The sequence below is a fragment of the Lepidochelys kempii genome, chromosome 2, assembly GCF_965140285.1.
Source record: "Lepidochelys kempii isolate rLepKem1 chromosome 2, rLepKem1.hap1, whole genome shotgun sequence".
NCBI lineage: Eukaryota > Metazoa > Chordata > Testudines > Cheloniidae > Lepidochelys > Lepidochelys kempii.
Genome location: NC_136381.1, coordinates 157,114,833 through 157,132,389, shown reverse-complemented (window position 1 = coordinate 157,132,389; position 17,557 = coordinate 157,114,833). Strand labels below are relative to the sequence as shown.

General features: G+C 46.1%; 1 protein-coding gene across 9 annotated transcripts in view; it reads left to right on the top strand.

The window, feature by feature from the left end:
* RECK (reversion inducing cysteine rich protein with kazal motifs) overlaps positions 1–17,557 on the top strand; it is a 141,152-nt gene that overhangs the window by 98,579 nt on the left and 25,016 nt on the right. For all 9 annotated transcript variants that reach the window (XM_073332540.2, XM_073332536.2, XM_073332537.2 and 6 more), the window contains 2 exons: positions 1,496–1,706; positions 8,015–8,088. In XM_073332540.2, coding sequence (XP_073188641.1) covers positions 1,496–1,706; positions 8,015–8,088 — 285 coding nt within the window. The remainder of the gene's footprint in view (positions 1–1,495; positions 1,707–8,014; positions 8,089–17,557) is intronic.

The window sequence follows — 17,557 nt, the reverse complement described above, 5'->3', positions numbered from 1 at the left end:
CTCCTCTCTCCTATGCAAAGTCCAGCTCCAAGATGGAGTTTTGGAGTTGCATGGGCAAGTCACATGTCCATGCATGGGCAAGTCACATGTCCATGCATGACTCAGAGCTTACAGGTAGCAGCCATGGTTCACATGCTTCCTTGAACGTTTTCTCAGGTAGACTTCTTATGTGGATTGGAGCCTTACAAGATTCATTGTCCTTTAAATGTTTCTTGATTGGGCACATAATTTGCACATTCCTTTCTCAAGAAGCTGACCAAATGCTCTACTAAGGCTACTTAGAAAACAAGCCAGTACACAGCCAATATTCATAACTTCGAATATAAAAATGATAGAGGCATACAAATAGGATTAATAGATTCAGTAGATCATAACCTTTACAGAAATATGTTACATGCATATATAGCATAAAACATATTCTAGCTATGTCATATATACATTCATAAGTATATTTCCATAAAGACTTATGGGGGGCACCGTCACAACAATATCTATTTTTCTGACATCGTTTAATATACATTTAACACGGTTCATTTTACAATTCTTTACAAGGTGCACAAAGATCAAATGTCCATGATGATGTCAGCTACCTCTGACGCTGCTGGCAGAGGTATTATTGTCAGGGCTGTAGTCCCTAGCAAGGGAAGATGTTGGGCTTGTCTCTCTTTTTTCCCCCACTTAAGAGGACTCTGAAGATAGAGTGGGGTCACAGCTTATCTGGGAGTACTCTGGGGGGACTTTGAACTCAATTCACTGCTCCCCTTGGTCCAACAATTTGAATTTGTTGGCTTTTCGAGTACATTGTATGGCCTGTCGGTCTCTTACACTTTTCCTGAGTGTTGGTTTGTTTACATTGGTTTTCTTTTGGGGATTTATTGTTAATTGGCACTAGTTCAGTTGGAAAATATATGTATTTATTTTTATGGTTGTTTGTATGTATGCCTAGAAGGTGTGATAGGGACATTTCTACAAACTGTAATAAACAAAACACAAATGAAAACAACAACAAAACCAAGCACCAAACAGATATACATATGTTGGGCTGAAATCTGTAATAACAGTAATAAATTTTACTCCTTTGAAATAACCTTGTGTTTATAGTTTCTCTAAACACTTTATTTTATAAAGTAATTTTAAGAACATCAATAACACATCCAGAATTTGCTACGCTTCCCCCTTTTTTGTTGTTTTAGTGCTTGTTTCTGAACCTCATTTCCTTTCCCTAAACAGAAGTAAATCTTAGGTGCCTCTTAAACCTACAGTATTTATATTCTTCTGTTGTCTTGTCTGGTAACTTATTCCTTTTGTTTATTGTCAATTGCATAAAAATGCTTGGGCTATCTGCTCTAGATTTCCATTACTGATTTTTGACACAGTCTTTACTTGCATGAGCAGTGTATCCCTATCAACTTTAAAACTACTGTGAGGTCATCCTGAAGTCTTATCTCCAGTGTAAATAAACCAAGTGTTTTTTTCTTTACAAACTCTTTTTCAGCCCTTCTGCAAATCAGTGGAACCAGTATGTGGACATAATGGTGAAACCTACAGTAATGTGTGTGCTGCCTATTCTGACCGTGTGGCTGTGGACTACTATGGACATTGTCAAGCTGTAGGAGTTGTTTCAGACTATAGTTTACAAACAGAATGCACCTCTGTTAAATGTCCTCCTCTTTCTGCAACTGGATGCAAACCAGTTGTTGCACCAGGTATGTTTGTTGCTAATGCTTAATCAAGGTATGAGTGTGTCTGAAGGCTACTCATATAAGCACGTTGGTGTGGATCACAATGATATATTTGAAAAATATATTTTATTCTCTGTGTGTGTGTGTGTGTGTGTGTGTGTGTGTGTTTGTGTGAGAGAGAGAGAGAGAGAGACCATTACAAGACTTATTCTGAGGACTTAATTGGGACTTACGTGGTGCATAAGCCTTCTGATAGACCTTTGTGCAGAGAGGATTTCATTAATATTGAGATGTGCCGTCAGAGCGGTCTCTGTTTCACTAGACACACCTGGTGCAGATGAGTGACTTTTCCAGTGTATAGCCAAGAGTGGGGTTTGAATATGAGCTAGCTGGCTGAGACTGAGCTGACATAAGCTATGTTCTGCTTGTGCAGAATCTGTTGCTAGGCTTGCTATGCCCATGGTCTGCATTGGTTTTCATTTGGTTTCTGTGAGAAGTTAGGTGGTGTTTTTAAGATGTAATGCCCTAAATGTTTCGAGTCCTACTTCTTTGAAGGTTGCCTCTTTCTTAATGTGATCCCTTCGCAGTTGTAATCAGCTGAAGAGCTCAAGTTTATAGACCCTGAGTTAAATAGTAGGGGGCTTGTCATAGGGCATTTTCAGTGAATGGTGTTAAACTCTGCAACCTACTGGTCTTACGTATCCCTAATTTGTTATCGTATCGTATGGTAATTTCTTCCTAAATCTGCACGTAACCTGCAGTTATTGCTGGAAGATGTGTGAACTCCCCATTCATTCCAATGGAGGGCTGATTTTGAAACCTAAAAGATGACTGTTCAAATGTTAACACTCTTAACTATGTTTCACTGCTGACGTTTGATCTCTTACGTCTTTCATATCTCACATGGAGAATTTAATAGCAAAATAAATAACACATGGGCCACTGTACTGATTGTATTACTCAGTTTCATAATTTATGGATTCAGAATCTCCATTTTTATTTATTTATGGGGAAAGCTACCACTGAATTTCCAGTCTGCTGTGGCAAAAGTCACAATCCAGACAGATCCAGCTTACTGCAGAATATGCACGTCTGTAATTAGACACACACAAAATGCATATCATGGAATATAAAATCTGTCCTTCTGCATTAGAGTTCAGTTTTAGTCAGAATGTGCTTTGTATTGAACTAGTGCTTCACTTATAATATATAAATATTTAGCTATTGAAAATACAGCAGTTTTCCACAATCTATAATGTGGATACAACACAGCAGTGCCAAACTATATTTAAAGTAGCAACAGCAGAAAACTACATTTTTGGGACAAGAAAGAGAATGTGCTTTATTTCAAAGGTAGAGCAGAGGAATGATAAAACACCTAGTCACAAGGTAAAAATTTCAGCCACCATGCTAAAACCATTTTAGAGATTTGCTGTTTCTTGTGAGATCCAGAGGCTTCCCACAAAATGTCTGACTTGTGTACTAAATTTGAGTGACTTCAACCTGATGTCTGCAGGACATTTTCATTGAATGTTATTTCTTAAAATCATTCCAGTTATTGCATTATCCTTGGGTATGTAAATAACTAGTGTTGGACTCAGTTTGAAGACTGAATCTTCCTTCCCATCCTAGACTTGTCCCCCTCTCCTCCAAAACACAACAGTACCTGACCAAATTTTCCTGCTTTCTCTTCGCTCAGGGCCCTTTTGTTAGACATACCTTTTAAATTAAATCTCTGTATCCCAATGCCAGCTGCTTCTGCAGTCCACTCTTGTCACTGTTTTGATATTGTGAAATGCTCCTGCATTCAGTGGTGTGTTTTCACCAGGTGTCTCTGGGTAGTACTGCAGAGAAAAAGGCTTCATATTCGTAGCTATCAACACTAGAAAATATTGTGGGGAAGGCAAGGAATTGGGGAAGCTTTCATAGACCTGCTCCTTTTACATTTAGTAATTTATGGGAAGATAATTTACAATGCCAAAGAAGTCCAGGATCCAAAAACTTCATGCATTTCATTCTCATGCTGCCACTGATCGGGAACATGGTCTGTCTGCTTTTAGTATTGCACATGTAGACATATGAATTTGACTTATTTGCTAAGAAGTCAGGTGGGCTCTGGTGAAAGGGTACCCTGGCTACAGTAAACAAGAAGTTTGCAGTAAGGGCTTAATATTTCAAGATTCTAAGAGGAAGCTTAAAATTTAGAGATAATCATTAAGGCCAGTATTTTCCAAAGTCGGTACCTAAAATTAGACTCTCAGGCTTAGTCTACACTAGCAACTTATGTTGGTATAACTGTCACTCAGGGGTGTGGAAAATCCAACCTACCTTCCGGTATAGACAGTGCTACATTGACAGGAGGCTTCTCCCGTTGATATAGCTACCGCCTCTCGGGGTAGCCCTCCCACTGGCATTGGTAGTGTCTTCACTGAAGCACTACAGTGGCGCAGCTGCATCACTGCAGCCTTTTAAGTGTAGACAAGCCTCATGATCCATATTTAGTTATCTAAACAAGTGACCTGCATTTTCAAAGGAGCTGAGCACCCAGCAGCTCCCACTGATTTCAATGGAAAGAGGAGCTGCCAGTTCCTTTCAGCTAACATGACCAAGATGTGTTTGGGCAACAGCATATCCAGATGTGTCATAGACTGATTAGCTGAGTGGTACTGGTGGTTTCTCTTTCTTCCTGCCCAATAGGCAGGCTCATCTTCTCTTACTGCCATCTGTGATGTCTCTCTCGATAGATGTACATGTACTTTAGATATGTGCTAATGCCATTCCTTCTCTGAACTTGGTTGTCTGTTGTTTGTTTGTATTGTGATAGTATAGCTCCCATCAGGGGTCAGGCCCCATTGTGCTACACATTTTACATGCACAATAAATTAATGGATAGTTGTGTGTGACAGGAGGGTATATTCTACATAAATTTCAGCAGTGGTTATTGTGATGGGTTCGGTCACAGAGACCCCCTTGGAACTGTCACCTGAGGTGCTGAGACTACCTTTGAGCCCATTTTCTCTGCCAGTTTGGGCCTCCAGAGCCCTGCCTTGTTAAGCCAGACACGCAAGCCTGCTGCAGCACAGACCCAGGGTCTGAACCACACCCCCAAAGCTGCAGACTTAACTGAAAACAGCTTAAGAAGTGCTCCTGTCTCCAGCACGCAGACACCCAGCTCCCAATGGGATCCAAACCCCAATTAAATCCATTTTACCCTGTATAAAGCTTATGAGGGCAAACTCATAAATTGTTTGCCCTCTATAACACTGATAAAGAGATATGCACAGCTGTTTGCTCCCCCAGGTATTTATTACTTACTCTGGGTTAATTAATAAGCAAAAGTGATTTAAGTGGGATTTAAGTGGTTTTAAGTAACAGACAGAACAAAGTAAGTTACTAAGTAAAATAAGTCAAAATATGCAAGGCTAACTTAATACACTAAGGATCTAGTTACAATACTAACTTCTCACCTAGATTTTTATCTCTGGTACAATCCCTTTCAGACCAACGTTGTAGTTTATGGCCTGGGTCCAGCAATCACTCACACCCCCGTAGTTACAGTCCTTTGTTCCAGTTTTTTCCAGGCATCTCTTTGGGGTGGAGAGGCCATCTCTTGAGCCAGCTGAAGACAAAATGGAGAGGCTTCCATGGCCTTTTATATTCTCTCTTGTGGGCAGAAACCCCTTTGTTCTTCTATGCAAAATCACAGAAACAAGATGGAGTTTGTAGCCACCTGGGCAAGTCACATGTCCATGAATGATTCAGCTTTTTGCAGGCTGACGCCATTGTTTACATGTTAGTTTGAATGTTCCCAAGAAAGCTCAGATGTAGATTGGCATCTCCTAAAGTCCATTGTTAGTTAAGTACTCCCAGTTACTTAAATAGCCCCTTCACAATATACTGGCCAAACCTCCGTTTTGTGTTTCCTACAGCAAACACTTCAAATACAAGCATAAAGCCAACTCTAATAACTTCAGATATAAAAATGATACATGCATACAGATAGGAGGAATATAGTCAGTAGACCATAACCTTTGCAAAGATATGTCACATGGCATATCTAGCATAAAGCATATTCCAGTTATATTTACACTTATAAGCATATTTCCATAAACATATAGAGTTCAATGTCACAGTTATATAATAGGATTCTTACTATCCCTTCAGGCAGGTTTGTAGTCAAGCAAATTAAAATGTTTGTGTCTCGTGTGTGTGTTGTACATATAAAATTTAACAGTGAATGTAGAATATGGCTACATAATAGATATCAACGTTTATTGTCTTGCATGGAGAGCTTCAGCAGAAGGAACCATCTGAAAGATATGAGTATTCTCCTTTAACTGCCAAACAACTTTTTAGAGATTTTGGTGTGTGATACATATTTGTCCTCATTTGTTGCCAAAGAGTCTTGGAAATAACTCTTATGTCCAAGGATAATGTATGTTTCATTTTCAATAATAAAAGTATTGCTAAATATTTTGCTTATGGAAATTTGTGTGGAACTGTCATAAGTTGTACCCTAGAAATCTGAGCTTTAGCAAACAGTCCCCTCTAAGAGTTACTTTAGGAAAGCTCACATACTCAACTATTCTTCTCTAGCAAGATTTGTGATGAAAAGCAAGCCTACCAACTGTTAACAGTCACACTAGGTTGCTACCAGCCTTTTCACACAAGTGCAGGATCTAACAGATCACACATGTTTTCATGCTACAGAAACCAAATAATTTAAATATGCAGAAGTAAAACGTTCTCAAAGTGTATGGATTGTAAGGAAGGATGGTCCAATGGTTAGAGTGCTAGCCTGGGATTCTAGAGACCCAGATTCAGATCCCCACTCTGCCGGACTTCTTATGTGACATTGGGCAAGTCACTTAGGGCAAAGTATTTAAAGCTATTTAGGTGTAGATGCCTTAATTCCTTTAAAAATCTTGCCCTAGCCTCTTGGCATGTCTGTGCTTTTGAGCTGGGGGTGATTCCCAGCTCCAGGAGACGTGTGTGCTAGCTTTCATTGAATGTGTTAGCTAAAAATAGACAGTAGGCACAACAGTGCAAGTGGTAGGAGGGGCTAGCCACCCTGATTACATGCCCACTGGAGATGCTAGGTGCATACACCAGGTGGCTAGCCCCTCCCACCGCTTGCACTGCTGTAGCAACATTCTGGTTTTGGTGTGCTAGCTCGATGAGAGTTTCCATGTGAGTATGTCTCTGAGTTTCAGAATCACCCCTGCAACTCAAACTGTAGACATACCCTCTTGGTGCCTCAGTTCCCCATCTGTAAGCTGGGGATAATAGGATAAGTACGATCTCACAGGGGTTTTATGAGGATAAATGCATGTAAGATTGTGTGAAGTGCTCAGGTGTTTAATGTAGTTGAGACTATTTAAATACCTAAGCTAAATATATTGTGATTTTTTTTCTGAGTGGGACAGAGCCAGAAGTGGGGAAGAGGCTTTGACTTTTATCTAAAGACTGTCTTTAGTCACCCATCTGACTCTTGAATTCTTCTTTGGAGTGTTCAGTGGTAATGGGGCAATTGGGTGGGCTGCAGAGGTGGTGCGGAGGACTGGATGAAGAAAGCTCATTCAGGGAATGAAGTAACAGCAGCTCTGGAAGACAGACACCTGAAGAGGGAGGGGAGAATAGTAGAGTCAGAGGTAGGTGGTAAAACAGGAGCCCCAGGGGAGAGGTGGCTAACAAGGAAAGCAAGTATTGCTGAATATAGATAAATAATGGAAATCTTAGAAGAAATCTGCCTGACAAGCTAAGAACCTAAATCCCAACATGCCATAACTGTATAAACAAGTTAAAATTGTGCATTTACTCTGCAGTGTTTTGATTACACTAATGATTTATGCCATCAAGCTCTTTCCACCTGCATCTATAATGGTTACAATAATCTGGTATCTTTCTTGTTGCTCTAGTTCTCCCTTGCCTCCATTCCAGTAGTTATTACAGACTTTGGGGTACTTTCCCGAGCTGTGCACATGTAGTGTATCTTGCCTTGTGACTTAGCATGTACTTGCATATTTTTGTAGCCTCATAGCAATGTGATACCATATTTAAGTGATTAGAAGTTGATCCTATGACTCCACATTGAAATAGCATTTGATGCATGTGGGATTGGATTGTTTTTGAATTGCAGCTGCTAAACATAAAAATTGCACAGAAATTTCATAACCCAACCACTGACTGGAAAGGTCTGTTTTCATAAAGGAAACTTTGTGTTTGGGAGTTTTGTTACTGTGTATCATTTACCATTTAATTTTGACTTTCACTTTTTTTGAAAGATCTGATTAAAACCCTGAAGTGCACCTGCTTTTGTTTGTGTCATGTAGGAGCCTGCTGCCCACTGTGTGCTGGAATGCTGAGAGTCTTATATGATAAAGACAAGCTGGACACTTTTGCCAAGGTAAAGAACTGTAGCCATTTCCCATGTAAAATGGCTGAAAATTTTGAAGGGCAGTTTGTGACAGCCGGTTGTTTTAAAAAATTGGGAGTATTAACCTCCAAAAATGCCAAATTATTGTGTAATAAACCAGAAAGTTTAAAATACTCTATAATGGTTCCTTTTCATCATCTTTAATAATTTTACAGTCTGTTTTAGTCATTGGTATTAAGGTGTAAGAATTGAATTGTAATAGAGAACAAAATAGAGAAGGTTCAAATAAATACTATCATGTGCTCCATACAATTTTACAATAGTTTTGTGATATAAGATTGCAGCAGCTTAAATAATTTAAATTGGGGAAGAAAAATACCTATATCCGTTCTGTACCAGTGATGGGATTGTTCCTTTATAGCTTTCAGAATTTGATGTAGTGTTACTTAATATTTTCCTACTACTGCCCTGGGAAGAACTATTCTATTCTGTTAATATATTTCTCTGTAAGTACCTTTACTCGTATTTTCCTCTGCTTAATTTAACCTATTTCCTCCTGATACACCTCCTGAAAAATATTCTCTAACTTTGATGGTTTACACTCTTCTGATACTTTAAAAATGTGATAATTATCTAAGTCATTGTTTAGCCAAACTATTCCTGGTTAACTCTTTTTAACTTCCACATAAGACAGATTTCCTTCCCCTCCCTGTGTTCCTTTCTCTAAACCTCCAGTTTGGTAATAATTTTTTCTGCTGTTGAGTGTCCAGAACATTTGAGATGTTGCCTCCCTAATGCAGTGTATAGAGAAGCTACATTCCCTACTGGCCTATGGTGTGATGCCATAAATAACATTTGGTACCACATCACATTGCTATATCTTGTGATAATGATATCTGGTATGAAAAAAGGGAACTTTTTTTTTCCCCTATCAACATGGTGTTTCTCATTTTCAAAAAAGACAACCAACAGATAAAACAGAATAACTCCCCAACAACAACTGAAACATGATATCAATATTTAGACAATTATGTGGAAGCTATGCTAATTATTTACAAGCGTACAATTTCTTCTTGTGATGAGTGTTCATATCCAGGATACAGTTTCTCAATACTTTTCCAAAGTGTCTGCAGGATGCAAACAACCTCTTCTAAACAGTTTGCTTCTATGTGTTATACTCTCTGAGTTAAAGAAGAATAATTACAAAATGGCTTAATGAAAGTGCCAAATAATGTAAATCCCAAATTTGACCCTGTAATGCTCCTCACTCGGGGTTTGGTTGGGAAGCGTGGCCTAGTGGTCATGGGCACAACCCAGGCCTGCCAAGGGGATTGTGGGGAGGGGAGCCCAGGACCTCCTACTCCACTGGGCTCTGACTCAGGGTCCTTCGGGCTACCAGTAATCTGGCAACCAAGGCTGCTTAAGGCTGTCCTCCCTGGGCCTCTTCCTCTCATCTTCCCCTGCGGGGTCAGCTCAATCCAAGGCCTTCACCTGGTGGGGAAATCCAAACCAAAAGAAATAAGAGGGAGATACCAATGTCACAGGATACTTCCCTCTCTGGTTGTCTCTGCTGTGGATCCTCCCTTCCCTCAAGGAGGGCCCCTTTGGGCAGCAGCGTCAAAACCTTTAGCTTTCCCTCTGCTCTGCTGCAGCTGTGGACTGCAGGTCTGCTCACCTCCAGCTCTGCCACCCAAATGAGCTAATTCCCTGCCTTTTAATTCCTCTAGCAGATGGAGCATTTGCTGCAGGTGCGGTGGGCGGGGCTGGCTGAGCCCAAAATAATCCCTTAACCTCTTGGTGCTCAGTGTGGGTTTTGTACACCACATCACAGACCCTAAAGGGGATCATGAAATACTAGTTCTTCTAGGAATGTCCCTGTGGGTGCTCCACTTTTTGGGGGGTTTGAGCGCTCCTGAGCTTCTAGTCTGAGATTTAAGGTAGCAGTGCCCTGGTTGGCCACGCACGCGCTGCTGTCAGCTCGTGCTGCTCTGAGTGGGTATCGCATGTGCGTAGCCAGCTGTCCCTCAGTTCGTTCTTTGCCGCTTTCTTTGGCTTTGGTCAGAACAACAGCAGAGCCTCAGAATAATCTTCATCAGAATACTTTTTCCTTTCCTTTTTGCCCAAAATTACCCCTTCCCGTTCCCTGCAAGGTTCTTGTCTCTTCCCTTTCTGTTTAAAAACAAACAAACAAACCAACCAGAGACACTCTTCAAACAGCTATGCCTGGCTCCCCAGGCTTTAAACATTGCCTCACCTGTAGACTGTCAATACCAGTCTCTGACGGTCACTCCTAGTGACCATGCTGCCTGGGGGAGACTCACGTTATGCAGAAGTGCCACCACCGCAAAAAGCTAATGGCAAGGACCAGAAACGCTTGGGAACTCCAGCTCAAACTGATGCTTATGGAGAAATCCCTGCATCCTGCCTCTGACCCTGAGCAGGGGACCCCTCCCCACCAGCTCACTGACTCACCAACTGCCCTGTCAGACATGGGGTCCTCCTCTAAGACGAGCACAAAGGATCCAGCCCCCATGAAAACAGAGAAGCGGTCTCACTCCTCCCCCCAGGGAGAATCGCCATGCAAAAAGCGATCTCCGACCACTAAATCCACCCCAGTACCATCGGCACGTAGAGCTTCGGACCGCATGGCACCGGGTTCGTCCAGTGCAGAGGCAACCCGAGGCGCGAAAGACCCGGTGTGGTTTAGCTCTCAGACAGGCAGCCACTCATACAGGCAAAACTAAGGCTGTTCTTCTTCGAGTACTTGCTCATACCGATTCCAATTAGGTGTGTGTGTGCCGCGTGCACAGCCATTGGAGAATTTTTACCCTAGCAACACCTGGTGGGTCGGCTGTGGAGCCCCCTAGAGTGGCACCTTCATGGCGCTGGATATATGCCCCAGCCAACCCAGCGCCCCCTCAGTTCCTTCTTACCGCCAGTGACGGTCGTTGGAACTTTGGAGCTCGGCTTTGCTGCTCTCCAATCTCCCTACCATTTTTCCTACACAGTTTGTCAATAGTTTAATAGTTATAGTTGTAGTTATAGTTATTTGTATTAGTGGGGTTGGAAGGGGTTTCCCTGCTCCCCATCTATTGCTTGGGCTCATGCCCAAGGCTCTGGGCTTTAAGCCCTGTGGTTCCTGCTCTAAGCCCATATCAAGGGGCGACCCCCATGACTCTTGCCTGAAGTGTCTGGGGGAGTCTTATCAAGCAGACAAGTGCAGGATCTGCAGAGGGTTTCGTCCCTGGACTAAGAAGGAGTGGGACTTTCGCTTAAGAAAGCTCCTCATGGAGGCAGCTCTTAGTCCTCAGCCTGCAGCGGTGTGCCAAGACCCAGCATCGAGCACTTTGGTGCGCAGCTCCCCAGCAACAGAGGTAGGAACGACACTGTGATCAGACTCTGATAGAGACCCATGGCACCGACATTCCCTGGCACCGCAACAGACTTCATCAGTCCAGCAGCGCTCCCACTCGCCTGGCCAGAAGTGGCACTGCAAACCGGAAAAGGCTGGCCCACCTCAGCAGGCGCCACCCTCCCTGGATCCGCCCACAGAGCCGCATCCTACAGGGGAGTGCCCAGGTGTACAAGTGGCAGCTTTGGCACCATAGACTCCAGCACCAAGAACGGATCCGTTGAGTCCAGTGCAACTGGACTCCCCTACTCGCAGCGTGGTTGAGGTCCAGTTGCAGTCTACTCCAGATACCTTTGCGGCTGCAAGGGATCTGATTGCCATGACAGGCACTGGCACCTGTTCATGTGGCACCATCCCGGGGCAAGCCGGCTCTTATTCACTCGCTGGCACTGTTGGTCGAGCCGCAGCACCGATCCCGTTCTTGGCACCATTCCTGCTCCCAACACTGCTTGCAGTCCCGGCACGGCTCTCCATCACGGCGCTGGTCGTACTCGCGGCACCACTCTGACTCCTGGTGTTGTTCTCAATGCCGCTCCGTATGCCAGTCGCCGTCCAGGAGTAGATCCCGATCCAGACACTGCTCCTGATGCGTCATCGTCGCGGCCTACGTCCAGATCCAGACACCGGTGTAGATCCCAGCACCACTCCCCAGCATCACGGTACCGCTCTCCACCGTCGCAACATCTATCTCCAGCTTCGTGGTACTACTCTCCATCATCTTGTCGATGTGACTCGGCGCAGACCCACTCAGCACCACCGTGGCCATCGTGTTTTGCCTCTCGTTCATCAGAGTCGGAGGCAGGGTCGTGTTTCTCAGACCACCGCCATTTGGATCACTGCTGCCTGGACTTGGGCTGGACGTTGGCAGGTACAGGAGCAAGGTCCCGCTCAAGGGTCCACTCAGTGGCCCTTTTGGATGCCCTGGGCATACCAGCAGGTCCAGGATGCTCCGTCTGGGCTTCTCGTTCAGCCCCGTCCAAGCTGTGAGTGCCAGAGGCCACCTCCAGCTATCCTACTCCTGGAGGCATGGAGACTGTGGTGTCATCCTTCCCGCCTCCAGGCCCTCCTCCAACTCCAGTTCCTGGTCCGGAAACCGAAGTCACGGGCTCAGGGCAACAGGGCCCAGCTCAGCAAGAGGCTCCAGATGATCCTCTGCCTCCCTTGGCCTCCTCCTCATCCTCACCCGACGAGGCGGTGGTGGGAACTGCTATATCGGGTCCCCCTCCAATAGATCTCCATGCCCACCAGGACCTTTTACGCAGAGTGGCGTGGAATATGAGCCTGCAAGCACAGGAGGTTATTGAGGTGGAGGACCCTGTGGTTGACATTTTGTCCACAGATGCTCCATTTAGGGTGGCCCTACCACTCATTCGGACCATTCAGACCATGGCCAGAACAATCTGGCAAATGCCCGCGTCCATTCCCCCAACTGCTAAAGGGGTGGAGCGGAAGTATTTCGTCCCCTCCAAGGGATATGACTGTCTCTACACTCATCCACAGCCCTGTTCACTGGTGGTGGCCTCAGTGAACGAGAAGGAGCGGCATGGTCAGCAAGCCCCGGCGCCCAAGTCAAAAGAGGCCAAGTACCTCAATCTATTTGGGCGCAAAGTCTATTCCTCGGTGGGACTTCAGCTCCAGATCGTGAACCAGCAGGCGCTCCTGAGCAGATACAACTTTAACTTTTGGAACTCCATGATGAAGTTCAAGGAGCTGGTACCTCCAGAGTCCAGAGAAAAGTTTGGGGCCCTGGTGGAAGAGGGCAAAACGGTGGCGTGGACCTGATTGCAGGCCTCCTTGGACACTGCGGACTCTACCGCTCGGACCCTCTCTTCAGGCATCACAATGAGGCGTATCTCTTGGCTTCAAGCTTCCGGCTTACCACCGGAGCTTCAGCAAACATTGCAGGATCTCCCCTTTGATGGAGAGAGCCTGTTTTCGGACAAGACTGACTCAAGGCTTCAGAACCTCAAAGACTCAAGGGCCATATTGAGGTCACTGGGCATGCACACACCAGCTACTCAGCAGAAGCCCTTTAAACCTCAGCCTCAACGCTCCTATCCCCCTCCTTGGCCGAGGCAGGATTTTTATAGGCGACGGGGGCGTAATGGCAGGAGGAAGTCCTCCAACCACCAATCCGGGCAGGGCCAGGGCCCTTCCAAGCCCTCGGCAGATTCTAAACAAAACTTTTGAAGGGACGCGTGAGGATGATGTACCGGACCTCGTTCAGGATTCTTCTTGAATCATTTATCCCGTTTCCACAGTGCTTGGTCCCTCATAACCACGGACCATTGGGTTCTTTGCACGGTGGAAAGGGGATACTCTCTCCAATTTTCTTTCTCCGCACCCTCCCACCCTCCCTCCTCGTCCCTCTTCAAGGACCCCTCTCACGAGCAACTCCTCATTCAGGAGGTTCAGATGCTTCTCGCCATGGGGGCATTCAAGGAGGGTCCAAGGGAGCTAAGGGGCAGGGGGTTTTACTCCCCTTACTTCCCAACTCCCAAGGCAAAGGGCGGATTTCGGCCTATCCTGGACCTGCGCGGACTCAACAAATTCATGGTAAAGTTGAAGTTCCACATGCTCTCCTTGGGCACCATTATACCTTCCCTGGATCCTGGAGATTGGTACGCTGCCCTCGACATGAAGGACGCATATTTCCACATAGCGATCCATCCAGTGCACAGATGCTTCCTCCGCTTTACGATCAACCGCAAACACTATCAGTTCACGGTCCTTCTGTTCAGTCTCTCTACGGCCCCCCAGGTGTTCACCAAATGTATGGCAGTCGTGGCAGCCTTCCTTTGTCAACGACGGATACAGGTATACCCATATCTCGACAACTGGCTCATCCGAGGTCGCACCAAAGAACAGGTACAGTCCCACCTTCAATTGGTCACGGACACGTGTTGTCGATTAGGCCTCCTTTTCAACGTGGCGAAGTCTATGCTAGAACTGACCCAGAGAATAGAATTCATCGGGGCAGTCCTGGACTCTCTGCTTGCTCGAGCCCTTCTGCTGGACACTTGTTTCCAAGGTTTGGCAAGCCTCACCTGGAGCCTTCAAAGCTTCCCAACCTCGATGGCAAGAATGTGCTTGAGTCTTCTAGGACACTTGGCTTCCTGCACGTACGTGACCAGGCATGCCAGACTATGGCTCCGCCCACTTCAAGCCTGGCTGGCATCAATCTATTGTCCAGGTCGAGACAGCCTGAACCTGGTGGTCACCATCCCAGAGAGAGTCCTGGCCTCTCTCCACTGGTGGCTAGACCCCAGGGCCGTATGCGAAGGAGTCCCCTTCCACACCTATCAGCGGTAGGATCTAGAGGTAGGATCTATGGGCCCCATCTGAGCTCTCTCTCCATATCAACGTACGGGAACTAATGGCAGTACGTCTGGCTTGTCAAGCCTTTCAGGAGTGGTTGCATGGTCGGGGTGTGGCAGTCCTCACAGACAACACCATGGCCATGTTCTACATCAGCAAGCAAGGGGGGGCTCGTTCCTCCCCCCTCTTTCAGGAGGCCATTCAATGGTGGGAGTTCTGCATAGCCCACTCCATTCACCTGGTGGCGTCTTTTCTTCCAGGGGTCCAGAACATGTTGGCAGAACACCTCAGCAGGTCCTTCCACTCCCACGAGTGGTCGCTCCATCTGGATGTCATCCACTCCATCTTCCTAAAGTGAGGGTTTCCCCAGGTCGACCGGTTTGCCTCACGCAGCAATCAGAAATCCCCGGCATTTTGTTCCCTCCTAGATCACTCCCCGGGCTCTCTCACAGACGCCTTTCTACTCCCATGGACGAGCCGATTGTTTTACGCCTTCCCGCCATTTCCCCTTGTACACAAGGTCCTGCTCAAGGTGCGCAGGGACAGGACATGGCTGATTCTGGTCGCCCTGGCATGGCCCAGGCAACATTGGTACACCACGCTGCTGGAGATCTCCATGGACGCCCCAGTGCTGCTGCCCCTTTTTCCAGACCTGATCACTCAGGATCACGGACGTCTCTGTCACCCCGACCTACAATTGCTCCACCTTGCAGCATGGATGCTGCGTGACTGAGCCATTCAGAACTCCTCTGTTCTCATTTGGTGCAGCAGGTTCTGTTGGGTAGCAAGAAACCTTCCACTTGGGCCACATATATGGCTGAGTGGAAGCGATTCTCATGCTGATGCACTCACCGCGGCACGCCCCCCCCCTCCAAGCGTCAGTCCAAAATGAGTGGCACGATCTCCTGGGTAGGAAACAGCAGGGCCTGGCTATATCATCCATCAGAGTTCACCTGGCGGCCATCTCAGCTTTCCACCCGGGAGCAAATGGCCCATCTGAGTGATGTAGTGGTGGGAGTCTGCTATAGACCACCGGACCAGGGGGATGAGGTAGATGAGGCTTTCTTCCGGCAGCTCACGGAAGCTACTAGATCGCATGCCCTGATTCTCATGGGTGACTTTAATTTTCCTGATATCTGCTGGGAGAGCAATACAGCGGTGCATAGACAATCCAGGAAGTTTTTGGAAAGCGTAGGGGACAATTTCCTGGCACAAGTGCTAGAGGAGCCAACTGGGGGGGCGCTTTTCTTGACCTGCTGCTCACAAACCGGGTAGAATTAGTGGGGGAAGCAAAAGTGGATGGGAATCTGGGAGGCAGTGACCATGAGTTGGTTGAGTTCAGGATCCTGACGCAGGGAAGAAAGGTAAGCAGCAGGATACGGACCCTGAACTTCAGGAAAGCAGACTTCGACTCCCTCAGGGAACGGATGGCCAGGATCCCCTGGGGGACTAACTTGAAGGGGAAAGGAGTCCAGGAGAGCTGGCTGTATTTCAAGGAATCCCTGTTGAGGTTACAGGGACAAACCATCCCGATGAGTCGAAAGAATAGTAAATATGGCAGGCGACCAGCTTGGCTTAATGGTGAAATCCTAGCGGATCTTAAACATAAAAAAGAAGCTTACAAGAAGTGGAAGGTTGGACATATGACCAGGGAAGAGTATAAAAATATTGCTCGGGCATGTAGGAATGATATCAGGAGGGCCAAATCGCACCTGGAGCTGCAGCTAGCAAGAGATGTCAAGAGTAACAAGAAGGGTTTCTTCAGGTATGTTGGCAACAAGAAGAAAGCCAAGGAAAGTGTGGGCCCCTTACTGAATGAGGGAGGCAACCTAGTGACAGAGGATGTGGAAAAAGCTAATGTACTCCATGCTTTTTTTGCCTCTGTCTTCACTAACAGGGTCAGCTCCCAGACTGCTGCGCTGGGCATCACAAAATGGGGAAGAGATGGCCAGCCCTCTGTGGAGATAGAGGTGGTTAGGGACTATTTAGAAAAGCTGGACGTGCACAAGTCCATGGGGCCGGACGAGTTGCATCCGAGAGTGCTGAAGGAATTGGCGGCTGTGATTGCAGAGCCATTGGCCATTATCTTTGAAAACTCGTGGCGAACCGGGGAAGTCCCGGATGACTGGAAAAAGGCTAATGTAGTGCCAATCTTTAAAAAAGGGAAGAAGGAGGATCCTGGGAACTACAGGCCAGTCAGCCTCACCTCAGTCCCTGGAAAAATCATGGAGCAGGTCCTCAAAGAATCAATCCTGATGCACTTGCATGAGAGGAAAGTGATCAGGAACAGCCAGCATGGATTCACCAAGGGAAGGTCATGCCTGACTAATCTAATCGCCTTTTATGATGAGATTACTGGTTCTGTGGATGAAGGGAAAGCAGTGGATGTATTGTTTCTTGACTTTAGCAAAGCTTTTGACACGGTCTCCCACAGTATTCTTGTCAGCAAGTTAAGGAAGTATGGGCTGGATGAATGCACTATAAAGTGGGTAGAAAGCTGGCTAGATTGTCGGGCTCAACGGGTAGTGATCAATGGCTCCATGTCTAGTTGGCAGCCGGTATCAAGTGGAGTGCCCCAAGGGTCGGTCCTGGGGCCGGTTTTGTTCAATATCTTCATAAATGATCTGGAGGATGGTGTGGATTGCACTCTCAGCAAATTTGCGGATGATACTAAACTGGGAGGAGTGGTAGATACTCTGTAGGGGAGGGATAGGATACAGAAGGACCTAGACAAATTGGAGGATTGGGCCAAAAGAAATCTGATGAGGT